Here is a 14,192-nt window from a genome sequence, read left to right as displayed (position 1 = left end):
TAACAACCCGTTCAAATTTAAAACGTACAGTCTCTAAGTGCATCAGACCGTTTGAAGTAGTTTTCCTTGAGGTCAAGCAGAGGGCTTTTAAATTCACCTCATCAGCTTGACCTACTGCTGCCCTATTACCCTACCTCTAAACTGAACTACTAAATAAGAATGGAGGAGGATATTAGTGAACAAAGCCGTGCCGGGGGGATAATCACGACACTGAAGCATCTGAGAAGCAGTGAAGCAGTGTCGGGGAGTATTTTGGGTTCTTCATGATAGATGGCAGTTTGCCAGCTGTGTAAAAAGCACTGCCTTACTGCCAAATTTAGAAAAGGCTCTCTCTACAACAGTAACAGACCAGAGGACTCACCTGATAGCTGGCCACCCAGTGAAGGCAAAGGATGCACCAGAAAACAAGGGAAACAAATGTACAATCATGTCTGACTGGGTGGGGTTGGCAAGGGGGGGGGGGGGTTATATGGATTGTGTTTGAAGTAATTCGAATGATTTAGGTGCCAATTTGAATTCGTTCGAATGTGATTTTGTGGAAAACGTGACAGCCCTGGTGTGAGCTGAGCCTGCCTGGCTGGCTGGCTGGCTGACTTGCAGGGGTAAGGACAGCGGCTGTGACTGGATAGAGTTACATATAACCTGGACCATATGGAGATAAGTTTCACACAGGCCAGCCATAATACATTTGTGGTGAGGTGTGTTTGTGTATGGGAGAGACTGTCTTTTCCCACTCAAGGAGCGACTGAGCCTGACCTAGTTAGCTCCAATGAACGGACATCACATTTAAAAACATTTTCTTTTCTACATAATAACATCCAGCAGCTGTCTGGAAAAGAAAAATGAAAATCAACAAAATGGCAATAAAAAGGTCAAAAGACTGCAGTGGCTGGAAGCCAACAACAACTTCACTCTGAGTTTAAAGGCATCTGGGCTACTCACCGTGTACTTCCCTGACACGCCGTTTTGTGTGTGTGTGTGTGTGTGTGTGTGTGTGTGTGTGTGTGTCTGTGTGTGTGTGTGAAGTCTGGACAAATACAGACAGCCTGATCACACTCCTAGTCAGACTTCACATCAAACACACAGTAAGCATGTGCACGTGGCAGAGTGGCTACCAGCTTTTCCTGACTGCTCCAGCGAGCAGAGAGCGTGGAAACTTGGAAGTGACAGACCAGTATCTGACACGCTCTGTGTTCATAACATTTCTAAGACCCTTAAACAGACACACATGAGAGCCACAGAGCCTTCATGTTTCAGACTGAAAATCCCAGGAAGAACTCAGTACTGCTGGTTTAGCACTGAAGACATCATTCTGACATGTCCTGTGCTTGAAACAGTCACTGTTGATAAATATCTAACTGGGTTTATTTGATTAAATTGAATTAGTCTAATTAAAATATTCATGTGTCCCAGTTCCACAGACTATAGCATGCTGTTAGTTAGTTTATTAAATTGAACTATGATGTGATGTGATGTGATGTTTACAGCTGACAGTCTGGCTCATAATTTTAACGTTTACTTTTGTATTCTCTTCTAAATACGTTTCTCTAACCTGTTGCTTCGTCTCCGACCCCTCTGATCATCTGACTGCTCGTGTCTCTTGACCAATCAGACTTCTTTGTAATGATGCAATCATTATTATGAGTATAGCCCAAAACAATGCAGGATCTTTGATAATGATATTGATCTCTGATACTGAACGCAGACGCATGTAGTGAACAGGACATTTTACAGTGTAGAAATAAACTTGTCAGTGCTCTCTGGTGGATCAATTATGTAATGGAGACGCTTTTTCCTAAATGACCCCAAAACAAATCTTAGTAGACATTTCTTGTTTCCTTGCGGCCAACATACACACCGATACTGTTAAATCACACCAGCCTAAAAATGTCACTGATGTGATGTGTCATTCAGGCTCTTTTTGTGAGCACAGTTTTGTTATTAGTCATAAAACTTGCTCACAAAGCTGCAAAAATCTGGAATTATCCATCAGAAATTCCAACGTGTTGTCCCACGTGTGTCCCCCAGTGCAACACACGAGACAGAAGGGGTGACGTCACTCACAGCTGGAAAGAAGACCTGAAGCTGTTGACAGTGGTGTGATGACTCATGGGACCTCTCAGAAGAAAAAGGAATCCTTTATAAAACACTACCTGCTTTTTTCGCTGAGCTTTCAAATTTAAACCTGGCGTGAGTTCTGCCTGGTTGAAGTTACCGCTGTGTCTTGTATCACTTTCCATTAGGTGCTAACAGCACATTACAAAGATTTCTGCCACTGTACTGTACTGTAAACATAGTATACTCACAGTAAGATGTAGTTACTGTACTTTGAATTAATACAGAACTTGGACCTGGGACACAGCTCATTTGACTGAGGACTGAGTGCCCCTCAGTCCCTCCACCCTGTAAGAGGCTGCAGGTTGAACTGCTTCAGCTACCAGTGGCTTTTTTTTTCCCCATATAAACCCACCATGTGACTCACACTGTCTGTACACAGCAGGACAATAATCTTGTCATTCATTGTAGGTTAGCTGAATGCTTAAACTGTCACTGAGGATATATGGAGGAAATAAAGGAGCACAGTCTACTTTAAGAGCTGGCTTCAAGCCTGTTTCTGCTGAAGAGTCCAGGACTGAGCCTGAACCCCTACCTCCACACTCACTTTACATAAGAGCATTATCAAATGCTCAGCTAATGTGGAACTTCTCGCCATGGGGAACAGATCTGAACAAAATCAGTTCTGTAGAACCCCTCAGCATACAGTGAGCATCGAAATGCATTCCTTAGTTTGGAAATGGTAGTTTGACCAAAAGAAGAAGAAAAAAAGAAAAACTCCTTCCTCATAATCCATTTACTAGATTTCTCCAGAACATACAACCACTTTGCACAGTCTTTCCACTGATTAGACTGTGAAATGCAGTTGAGCTCCACAAAAAGCCAATGAGTGGAATTTGAGTTTAAGTTTTTTTTTTTTGTCGCTCTTAACAAAGTTTTCCCCTTTTGTTTTGTGTTTTCTTAAAGTAGCTATAAGACTTAAAATGACTCAATAATTTTATGTTGCTACAATCCATCATATGGAAACACTGCGCATGTCTTGTGCATCATTTTTAACACATTTCCCCCAAATGCCATCCAGACAGATTCATCTCTGGAAGCAGGATCTCCACAAGGGTTTAAGACAAAGTCCTGAAGGTTTGAACAGTGTGACTTTGAACTGAATGACCCGCTGGCAAGTCAGTGGAGTTTAAAAGATTAACTAGAGTGACTGATGAGACAGGAGCTAGAAATCATGCTCAGAGCTACTTCAGCAGGATGGCTGCATGGAGAGTCTCTCCAGAAACAGGCTGCTGTAATCCAACCTGCCTTTGCAGTGCATTAAATGGAATGGTCTTGAGTTCAGCTGCTTGAATAGAATGACATGGAACCTATCAACAGTCCAAAAAGAAATGAAGATGGATTTACCAGACCGCCACAGGTGCTCACTGATGCCAGAGAGTCCGTGTGGTTGACGATGGAGCCAGAGAAAAAGCAGAGCTGGTTCACGGGCAAGGGTCTGACCGCTGCGCTCTGGTCCCTGCGCCTCTCCTCCACCACGAAGTCCCCCGAGAGAAACGCACTGTCCCGCGTCAGATTTAAATACAGGTCCCTTCCAAAAGCGGGCAGTGTCAGAATTATGTTATCCGGGTCAGAGTGTCCTCCCCCTGGGGCGTCCACAGAGCGCTGACCGCGGCGCCGCACAGCGCGGACAGTGTGGTCGGTGGACAGGTGCGCCTCCTGCCCGGACAGCAGCCTGGGAACCACTTCATCTGTCTCCAGCTCAGACTGGGCTGTGGGAAAGGGACAGTTTCCATCAAACAGTGGTCGCGATAGGCAAAAAAAAAAACAGCCTCCTGTCCTGACTGGGTGAACCGGCTGTACTGTCTGCTCTATACTGCTCCGTGACTCCTGCAGCCACGTTCAACTTCACAGCTCAACCAATGCTTTGCAAAAGTCTGCAGCCCGTGACTCTAAGAAACAGTGTGCAAGTAATTACTGCAGTGATTATTCATTACAGCCGCTGTCGGGGGGAATCTAACAAGTATACATAAGGAAACACAGCCGACTTCCTACTGCTGATCTTTAGAAACACATTCGCCTGATTAAATGAGGAAACTGCTCGCTTTAGTTGACCTATATCTGAGCCATACAGACACACACACAACGCAGAGTCCATGCCTAAAGAGTTCTTAGTCAGTACTTACCAGTCAACCCGAAGCACAGCAGAGAGAGGAGCAGATGGGTGACATGGCTGTTATGCATGATACAGCACAGCAGGGCAGAGGAACTGGAAGAGGTGTGTGGTTTTATTGTGTGGGGACAGGAGCGTTTAGCACAGGACGGGCTGCGCAATTTTTCCTAAAGTTGGAGAAGTTGCAGTAATTAAGGCTGGAGAGACTTTGTAGCGCAAGACACGCCTCCACAGCCCGGACCGGCCTCTGCTGATGTCTGATTGGCCCCGTTAAACACCTACCGACAAATCCCTGTCTTCTTATTGGTCAGTGAAGCTGTCTGTCACTGTCGGGGGTTGAAACCCTACACGTGGTTTCGAGTGTAGAAAAAAAAGTGCAGAGAGCTGGATTTTAAGTGTGTGTGTGTGTGTGTGTGTGTGTGTGTGTGTGTGTGTGTGTGTGTGTGTGTCTTTGTGTCTAAGGCACGGACAAAATAAAGCACAGACAGAGAGCAAGGTGCTGAGGCCTTACTGACTGTCAGACTGATTCATTCTGTAAGAGCTTTAACAATCACACATACGTGGACTTGTTTATCTCTAACTTCTCAATATCACCGGTGACACATGAAACCCAGCTGGACAGCAGCGAGTCAGCTGCACAGCTACCTGCTTTTCCACCTTGTGGTTGTTTTAAAGAATGCAGCAAATAATGTGTTTGTGATGCACTGTTAAACAGAAACGACAATTAAACAAATATAATGTCAGTCCATTACTTTTTGTAAAGTTTCAGAAATTGTTGATTACATCAGAACATTAGAAAGGTGTAAAGCATACTGACAGCATAACCATGATAAGCTTGTCCTGACCTTAATCATGCCGTAGTTACCAGGAGCAAATAATAATAATATGTTTTACAAACATTGACACTGAATATAAACTGGGGTTTTTGCAGAAGTGTCTTATTCTTGTCTGGTGATTGCAGTTGGTTTTGCATGTGTATTAATTGAAATACAGTGTTTTATACTGTAGATAAATCACTGTACTGTTGTACTACTGTACTATTTTGTACTGTACTGATACTACTTACATTTAACCAGCATCAGAGAAATTTAATACGTTGCATACACTGTGTTATACTGAAATATACACATACAGATACAAAGGACACAGTAACATTCCTGTAGAAGTTGAATTGTGTTTACTTTTCTTAATTACACCTGAGGGAGCAGAGCCTGGTGCACTTGAAACAGCTGATCAGCTAAATTCATGTTCCTTTCAATCCTCCCACCCACCCTCTGCTCCCTATGGCACATCAGCACTTTACTGTGTGGAAGCGCAGTCATAAACTGGCCTGTTATTGCTATGTGAGCAGCTGCAGCCTCTTCAGTGTGACCTTCAAAAGAAAAGACGTTTTTTTTTTCTGCTTCACTTTCACTTCAAATCAGACAATGCTAAGCAAAAATGTCTTAGTCAGTGTTCACAGAGTGCTTTCGAAAAACGCATGCAGGAAGACAACAGTGACTCAGGATAGCTGAACCTTTAAGTATAAGAGACTGTCTTGATGAGTTGATGCTGAATCTGTATTAAGATGTTTTTATCATTCCTAATAGGAGCTGTGATGCTGGACCACGGGTAGAAAAAGAACTCAGGTCCCTTAAATCTCATCAGTTTCATAAGAGAAAATGTTTGCTCACATATTTATGAAGAGGCAAATAAATTGTGCATTCTTTTGACTTTGTACCTCATGTGGCTAAATCTGGACTTTTCCAAACCCCCTGTGGGACTGTGACGGTGGAAGCTGCTGGTGGTGACTTCAGAGAGCATCATCACATTACATTTCAGTGGCTCCATCTGCACATTCTGTTGTGCTCCTTCCACATCAGCAGAGAAGGGGTTTGAGAACAGGTTGATGTCCCTCTCTGTGGTGGGGCTGGTTAAATTCCTTGATCACCTCAGTCACTTATGTGCCAGGTTTCATAAAAATGTTGGGATATGGGAAAGTGGAGATAATTTCCTGTAGATGTGCCATCAGCGATTTCCCTCTCAAAAACTTCACATCAAATGACTAACAGTGTCACACCATACTGCAAGAAATGGTGCATGTTAAACACTGCTGCAGTGCCACAAGCATTGCATGTGTTATAGTGTAATGACAGTAGGTGGTGCTGAGCTTACACACAGCTTTGCGCAGGTAAATTAATGTGGCTTGGGGTTGTTACGTCACATCATGCTGCTGTAAGATTGCAGAGCACACTGGCGGCACCATCAAGTAGCCTCCACTTTTTTAAAACACTGAAGCAGAGAGGAAGCCCTGCGATCTTTGTTTATCGTGGTGTTACGCTTTTCCATCACCAAGTCTGTGAAAAACATACAGTACTGCCTGCATGCAGTGTGAGGAGGAGAGGGAAAGATGGCTGCCTCCCGTTTCCAAGGTCGGTGAGAGTTTGACTGCTGTGAAACGATCCCTACTTCACCAGGAAATAAAAACCACATGCCATTAAAATGTCCAGGCTACATGCAACATTTAACAATGTTTAATAAAAAGCAGTGTCAAAGGACTGAATGAGGACAGATTTTTTTAAAAAAAAACAGGACTCATTTTATTTATTGGACCTTAAATGTTTTCAAACATGCAGAGAAGGAACAGAACAATTGTATTAATTAGCGTACTTAGTCTTTGTCACCCCACCCTGAATTCCAAATAATACATATAAAGAAGAATTAGATCAGATGATTGTGTGGCCTGACATGCATCTGTTTTTACTAAACATATTGCTCATATGCCAACACGGATGAAATACTGCATTTTATAGCATTTTATTAAAGTTAAGGTGAGGATATTCCATGGTCAGGTCAGTGCTTTAGAGGTCAGACATGTATCTATCATAAAAACTTGTAAACACCATGGACAGCTTCAGGGGGGAAGAGAGAGAGAGAGACTTATTAAGGCGTGTTTCTAGTTTAATGATTAATTTGTCATTGTGGGGAAAAATCTCTGTGGTAGGTTGTTTCCTACATCTATTCTATTCCAAAATCTTGATTTTGTAGCTGCCACAAAGGAGCACAAACATGTGTGATCAGGAAGGGTGGTTCTGTCTGTCAGTGCATGATAATAGACAGAGGGGATACTCAGCTTTAATGTACAACAGAAAGGACGACAAAGGCTGCTGAACTGGATTTGCTGGCAGGAGGTCTGCTGCAGGATCTGCTGTTTTGGAGCTGCAATCACCAAATCCACACACACACACACACCCACCCACACACCCACACACACTGATGTACAAAAACAAGACGTGAAAGCAGCTCATGGGCCACAATACATATCTACACACATCCAGATCAGTCATATTACTGAGAGAAGATAAAGTCAGATGCAATGACCAGAGCAGAAACACACACACATACACACACACACATGCACATTTAAAATGACTGGTGCAGGATTTGAACTTGATTGAAGGCATTTCCTACACCATACAGCATCCGAAAAGCTAAAGGTTATTTATCAGGTTTTTTTTTTAGCCCCAACATTTACACTCTACAGTTCTACTTTTGGTTGAGATCCAAAATGAAGGTGGAGCTCCTGTAGGACAGTGAAAAATGAGGTGCTCTGTGGAAAGATTACTTTCAAGCATGAATAACTATCTGTAAAGACCCAGTCTTTTCAACTTTATGTGGTGCACATAAAATCAATCATTTCGATTACAATTTTTCCTCGCAAAGGAAAGCTGCTATGAAATATAACTCTAGGATGAGTACAAAATTAAAATTGGCTCTTCTACCCCATGAAAGTCTTCTGTCACTCCTACCCTCTGGCCTCTCCATTCACCTATAATGTGTTTTAATGCAGCCAAATTCATGCACCGTATCTTTGGAGTGAAGCTGTATTCAATAATTCCGAGGCTGCGTCTCCAAGACAACCATGATAGAAGTTGATTGGCTGAAACGGAGGGGGCTGTCTGAAGGCTCAAGTCATGTGCAAATGGTAAGGTTATCAGGGCGGTCAGTCCATAGCTCAGCCATGGGTGATGCCTTCCAGCCAGCACTGCACAGCACACATAGCGTACTTATGTCCAAGCCAAAGCAGTTTGTACTTTGTAGGTCTCATGTCAGCAAAAATAAAAAAGGACATCAGGAGCTTTATCAACACACAAAGTGTAAGTAATGGGCTGTGAACTAACAGCTAACTACCCAGTTGTTAGTTTTGAAAGTCAAGACCTGTTAGCTAGTTAAGGACTTTTCAGTTTTTTGTGAATTATTGGTCAGTTTTGGTACATGGAAGGATGTGTTGAATTTAACTAACACAATGAATTAAACAGAACAAAAAGCATTTTTTCTTTGTCTTTTGTTTTTAATTTTTTTCCTGTCTTGCTCACCCACTTTTTTGCTGGTGCACACCCTCCAAACTATCTATATTCAGCGTTTGGTGTGAAGAGGAAAATTATGTTCAGGAACTGGGAGATGCTTTGTGACAAAACATCTGACAGGAAGCCTTTGTTGTAAGTTATGGTGAGTACCACACCTTCCTATCCATCAATGTCCCTGTGAGACAGGAACATAATTAGAGTGTGTGTGCACGTATATGTGTGTGTGTGCACATGTGTGTGTGTGTGTGTGTGTGTGTGTGTGTGTGTGTGTGTGTGTGTGTGTGTGTGTGTGTGTGTGTGTGTGTGTGTGTGTGTGTGAAGTACATATGAAGGAAAATTTGTGAGGTGTCACGCCTCCTGTGCAGAGAGAACAGAGAGCAGTGCTGTTTATCAGCCTGACAGAGAGCTGGTCAGCAGCCTGAGGCTGAGCTGGCAGTTACCAACACTATGCTGATTGTGTCTTTACTCATGTCAGCCTGCTGACACTCAACAGCATTTTCACTGTCTGTCTGTCTGTCTGTCTGTGCTACGGCTGTATCTTCAATCCCATCAATATCCTTATAAACCTACGTTTAAAGACATGGATAAAGCACTTGCGGTGTTGACACTGGAGGATTTCAGCATGCAGTTCTGTTTGGGAGCGTGCATTAATTTAAATGTGCAGCTCTGTGTGAATCTGTATTTGTTGGCATTCACTCAGCACAACAGGAGACTGAGAATCCATCTGGCATGTTTAACATCCTGTCTTTGGCTGCCACTACAGTAGATCTACATGCTCCATACTGAATAGTAATGCAAAGACGAAGGTACATACTCAGTGTGTGTGTGCATGAAGATACACATACATACATATGTACTGTGCATACATGCATTCTGAACCCTAACACACACCACAGACAGTATACAGAAGAAAATAATGCAATGAACACTATAACGTGGGACCAAGATAACTACATTTAAGGCTTTTGTGTAAAAAACATCTCAGTGGCCTCAAAGATCCAGGATCAGCCAGACTCAAGTTCATATCGTCAGTCAACATGCCTCGATCGGCCTTCTTGATTTCTTGGCCTAAGTCATTTACATTAGAGCACGTCTTCATGCTTCAGCCAAATGAAGTAGGAAAATATTTAACTTTGTACAAGGCTTAGATGGTATTATAAAGTTTACCATCAATACCAGAATAAATTATTGTCTCAACAGACTCTATTAATCCAATTAAAGGCAAAACAAGCAAGCCCCTCATGTCAAACTCTCATAACAAAAGATTGCACAAATAAAACTGGGTGTCCTTGTTTTTTTTCTTAGGGGCTTGTGGCAGCTGTCGCAACTCATCCAGACGGACCAGCAAACTACAACAGTGAGCTGAGAGTAGCTGAGGCTGCTGGTGCTCAGTGGGAGCAGTCCTACCACACCCCTCGGGGAAGTCATTTTTGAGCTGTGACCACTCTGGCCAGCCCATATCTGATCTCTGTTAAACCTCCAGTATCAGCCCCATACATACACGGGACTGATCCTGTCCCCTAGATATGTGCTGCTTTAAGGTGAGCTACAGTCAAATGATGCCCTCACTCCTTCCCCCTCCACCCATACCTTTCAAAGAACGCTGTTAATGAACCGTGGTCACTCAGAGCGGCAGGAGGGATGTGACATGATCTATTAGCATCCTAATTAGTCAGAGGCAGACACTGAGCAAATACTGATCTAAAGAGATCTCTCCAACCATCTGCCAACTGGACATCCTGGGAACAACTGGTTTGATTTTTAACTGTGTATTTCACAAGCTTATATTATTATTATTATTATTATTATTATTAGATAATTTTGCAGAAATTACACACTTGGCAACTTAAAGCTGCTGCATAGATTGTACCAGAACAATTCAGTCCCTACTGTCCATAACCAAATCTATGTCCATGAACTACTGCATGATGGAGGGAAGTTGTGACTGACTGCCAACACAGCAAAAAAATGTCCCCAAGAGGAGAATGACTGACCCATAAAAAATCCCGAATTAACATTTGCACCCAAACTTCACTAGAAATACTGCAACTAAATATGGTAAAGAAAATGAGGACAAACACAAAACCACATCGACATGGAGGCTCAGAGTGTAACTGGTGACATCTCATGCCTGAGTGATGGGCAGTATCTCATACTTCCCAGTGGACACCAGCTCCAGGTGAGTGAGAAATATTGTGACTTATAAACTGTGTATAAAGTGTTTGAACTGATAGGACAATATGATGCTGTTGAGCCTCCATCTCGTCTTCCAGACCCAGCTCACAGGGATGTGCCCCGGACTGCAGAGCTGCCAGCTGGATATCTGGACTTCAACTAAACACCTGGAATTGGACATTTCATTTGATGAAGACAACACAGATGCATAACTGCAACACCTCCAGAATTTTTATTTTTCACACACGCTTTCTAGAATAATGGATGATTTGGTTGCCAGATAGTTGAAGCTCTGCCCAGAATGCCTGAATCCTTTGAAATTACACAGAGCAGATAACAGATGTGAAGTGTACTCCTCACTGGTCAGCTGGCATCCTTTGTGTGTGAATGCTGGCATCACAGAAACTGTATGACTTAAAGTATTGTTACCCTACTGCTGTCCTGCCCTCTGTGCCACAAACTACCCTACATTTGAAACTGTACTGAAAACAGTAAAATTAGCAAAGTCTTCCCTACAGGAAGATCACAATGTTGTGGTCTGTCCAATGAGGACATTGGGCAGACCGCACATATAATGGTGTATTAACATAATTGTGTAAAAAGTAAGGTGAAGCTAAGGTGACGCCAGTCAACACAGAGCCATTGGGACCTCTAGAGTGGCAAACAAAAAAAAAGTGACAGCCACTGCTGAATGTTCAGTGCAAGAGCCTTGTGATGCTGCTGTAAGGCCTCAAGGCTTATGTGGAAATACACTGTAGTAAAACACTGAGAATCTCAGGTAAATTGCTGTCTATACCTTCTTATCCTGTGCAAGGTCATAGGAAGTGAGTATGCCGACATGCATTGCAAGAGGAGTGTGTGAGTGTCTATCACACACACACACACAGAAAATCCCATTCACACTCACACCTATGGTGGTAATCTCAACCTTACTTCCAGACACAATGTTTATATTGAATGACTCTGCAGAACCATTCAGTTACACTGTTTTTACAATTCAGTGCCAGTGCACCTTCTTTCTACAACATCTTTACATAACTACAACAGGGTTAAGATTAAGGAAAGACAACAAGCATACAGACATGTTCAGCTACATATATAGTGCAATGTACCAGGTGAATATTGTATCATAAACAATAAAACTGATTAAATATAATCAAATATGTTCATGTGGGGTAAATCATTTAAAAAAAAAAAAGTAGACATATTAACATTAATTAAGACAATTAAATAAATAATTGTTTGCCTGTTGACTCAAAGCTATATGGCCAGATATATCATGTCAGAATATTTCCAGTTATTGCACTCTGTATATATTGTATACAATGTACAGAGGAGTCATTTTTTTGTTTGCATGGTTGAGCCTGTTGCTTGCAGACTGCCTGCTGCTGAACTTCATTACAGTTTAAATTTCATGCCCAGCCTCCATAAAAGAAATGAATAGAGTCATTCTCTTCCTACCCTGAAGCTGCCCATGTCTATAGCCTTCTCAGAGAATAGCCATGGATGATAATCACAGTAAGGTTTGGGGTAAGGTAAGGGTGAGAGCGGGGTTAGGTATTTGGTTGTCATGGTTAAGGTTAGGATTAGTAGGATTAGAGGTGAATGTATTATGTCACTGAAGATCCAAATCAAATATCACAGCATATGAGACATGGACATTTGTTCACATCAATAACTGTAATTCACTTTGAGGCAAATTTACCAAGACGGTAGCTCTTTACCTAGTCACCTCCTGATCTGATCCTAGGACTGATCTGCAGAGACCATTCAGGATGATGGAACAAAGCACAACTGTTTGTGATGTCTTTATTTCTCTGAAAAGTTACATTACAACAACACCATCAGCCTATCACCCTACCACCAGCTGTCACCAACTCACTCTCTGAGACTTTAAACGCATATCAAACTAATCACCTAAACATTAGTGATATTCATTAATCAGACATAAACACAGTGAAACTGTGAGGTCCTTTTCTTCCTGCAGTTTCAGTACAAAACCATTGAAGTTTAATGAATACAAAGCAGAACACCCCATCCCAGCTGTCTGCTTTTTATTTCCCATATAAAACAACAAATTGTGCCATTTCAATAGATCCAGTAGAATACATAATCATCATCAGCCTCTTTTAACATGTCTCCATCTGTTATGTGCACAATACTGCCTTATACATGAGCAGTGAGGAGAGAGGCACGCATTCACACTGAAATGACACCAGACTGTGACCTGGGGCTGGTGATTAGAGTGTTTTAGATAAATGATCAAAAAATAGAGGCAAGTGACCTTTTTTTTTTTTGCAAAACCTGCAGGCTCATGCAGACTGTGCCAGTGGCCTGTTTCCCAAAAGTGATTTAGAGACACTTCACTCACACACATATCGCAAATTGTTCCAGTGTCCTGTTTCAGAAATGTTTGTCACTTTCAGATTAATTCGTGAGTCTTCTTGCATGATCGTGCATAGTTCTCAAGTATGGAGCATCTTGCCTCAAACCCAAGAGGAAATTACTTCATGCTGCAAGTCCCAGCTTGCATTTTTCAAAGCTGGTGAAATGGGCCCCATCTGTGTCCATGTTTGCATGCAAATAGGTGCCTGACTGACTGGTGTGTTGATTGGTTTCTTGGCTGGCAGTGTCCTCAGGAGATTTGTTTCTTCTAGAGGACCTTGGGCTATCAATATAAATGGATTGCTCTTATAAAGCACCGTTTTACCTTAGCTTTACAATTTTGCCCGTCATTCACACACTCACACACGCACACACGCTGTTGGCGACACAGCTGCCATATGCAAGGCGCTGACCTGCTGACCTGGGAGCAACTACAGATTCAGTCTCTTGCATGGTAGGCAATCATGGGCATGATGTTCTTTAAAGAAACCTGACCTTAAAGTGACTTGATGGTGCTGTTCTCCCACAAAAATCAAAGACTTAAAAACAATCTATGTTATCTTTCCCAGACAAAGACCTCTAGCTGTCCTGTTAATCATTACTGTTTTCTGTTCCAACAGAAAAGACAGAGGCAGTGTAAAAAAACAATATGTAGGACTTTATTAAGACAGGTTAATAAGCAAATTTCCTTAAGTCATTTTGTGTGTTATGGATTTTAAGCTTTTCATGTGTTATTTCGTGCAACGTCATTTCTCTGCCGACTAAACCATAACCCTCCCCTTCCCTACTAACCCCGACAGTAACATACTGATATCACAACAAACTGGAAGATGCTTCTCCAGGAAATCATGGTGTTGTCTTGAAGGCGCAGAGTGTCATGATGTGGACACACTGAAGACGAATTGTGTAGGTTTTACTGTTAATTAGTGCAATGATGACAGAAATTAAAAAAAAAATGTTAGGGAAGCTATTTAGGTCTGTACGGTCGCATCAGTCTGATGCTATTTCAGTTTTAATTCTACTGTATATCATGTTTTAAATGATCACATCACATCTTA

General features: G+C 42.2%; 1 protein-coding gene across 1 annotated transcript in view; it reads right to left on the bottom strand.

Annotated features, from left to right (window-relative positions):
* Nucleotides 1-4,319, bottom strand: part of adamts17 (ADAM metallopeptidase with thrombospondin type 1 motif, 17) — a 130,509-nt gene extending 126,190 nt beyond the window's left edge. Inside the window, exons 1-2 of the mRNA XM_041043646.1 lie at nucleotides 4,242-4,319; nucleotides 3,463-3,827 (exon numbers count right to left, since the gene is read on the bottom strand). Of these exons, the coding sequence (XP_040899580.1) occupies nucleotides 3,463-3,827; nucleotides 4,242-4,299 (423 nt within the window). The 5' untranslated portion in view covers nucleotides 4,300-4,319. The remainder of the gene's footprint in view (nucleotides 1-3,462; nucleotides 3,828-4,241) is intronic.
* Nucleotides 4,320-14,192: the final 9,873 nt, after the last annotated feature.

The sequence above is a fragment of the Toxotes jaculatrix genome, chromosome 1 (genome assembly GCF_017976425.1).
Source record: "Toxotes jaculatrix isolate fToxJac2 chromosome 1, fToxJac2.pri, whole genome shotgun sequence".
Lineage (NCBI taxonomy): Eukaryota > Metazoa > Chordata > Actinopteri > Toxotidae > Toxotes > Toxotes jaculatrix.
The sequence above is the reverse complement of the archived record's forward strand: the minus strand, read 5'-3'. Positions and strand labels throughout refer to the sequence as shown.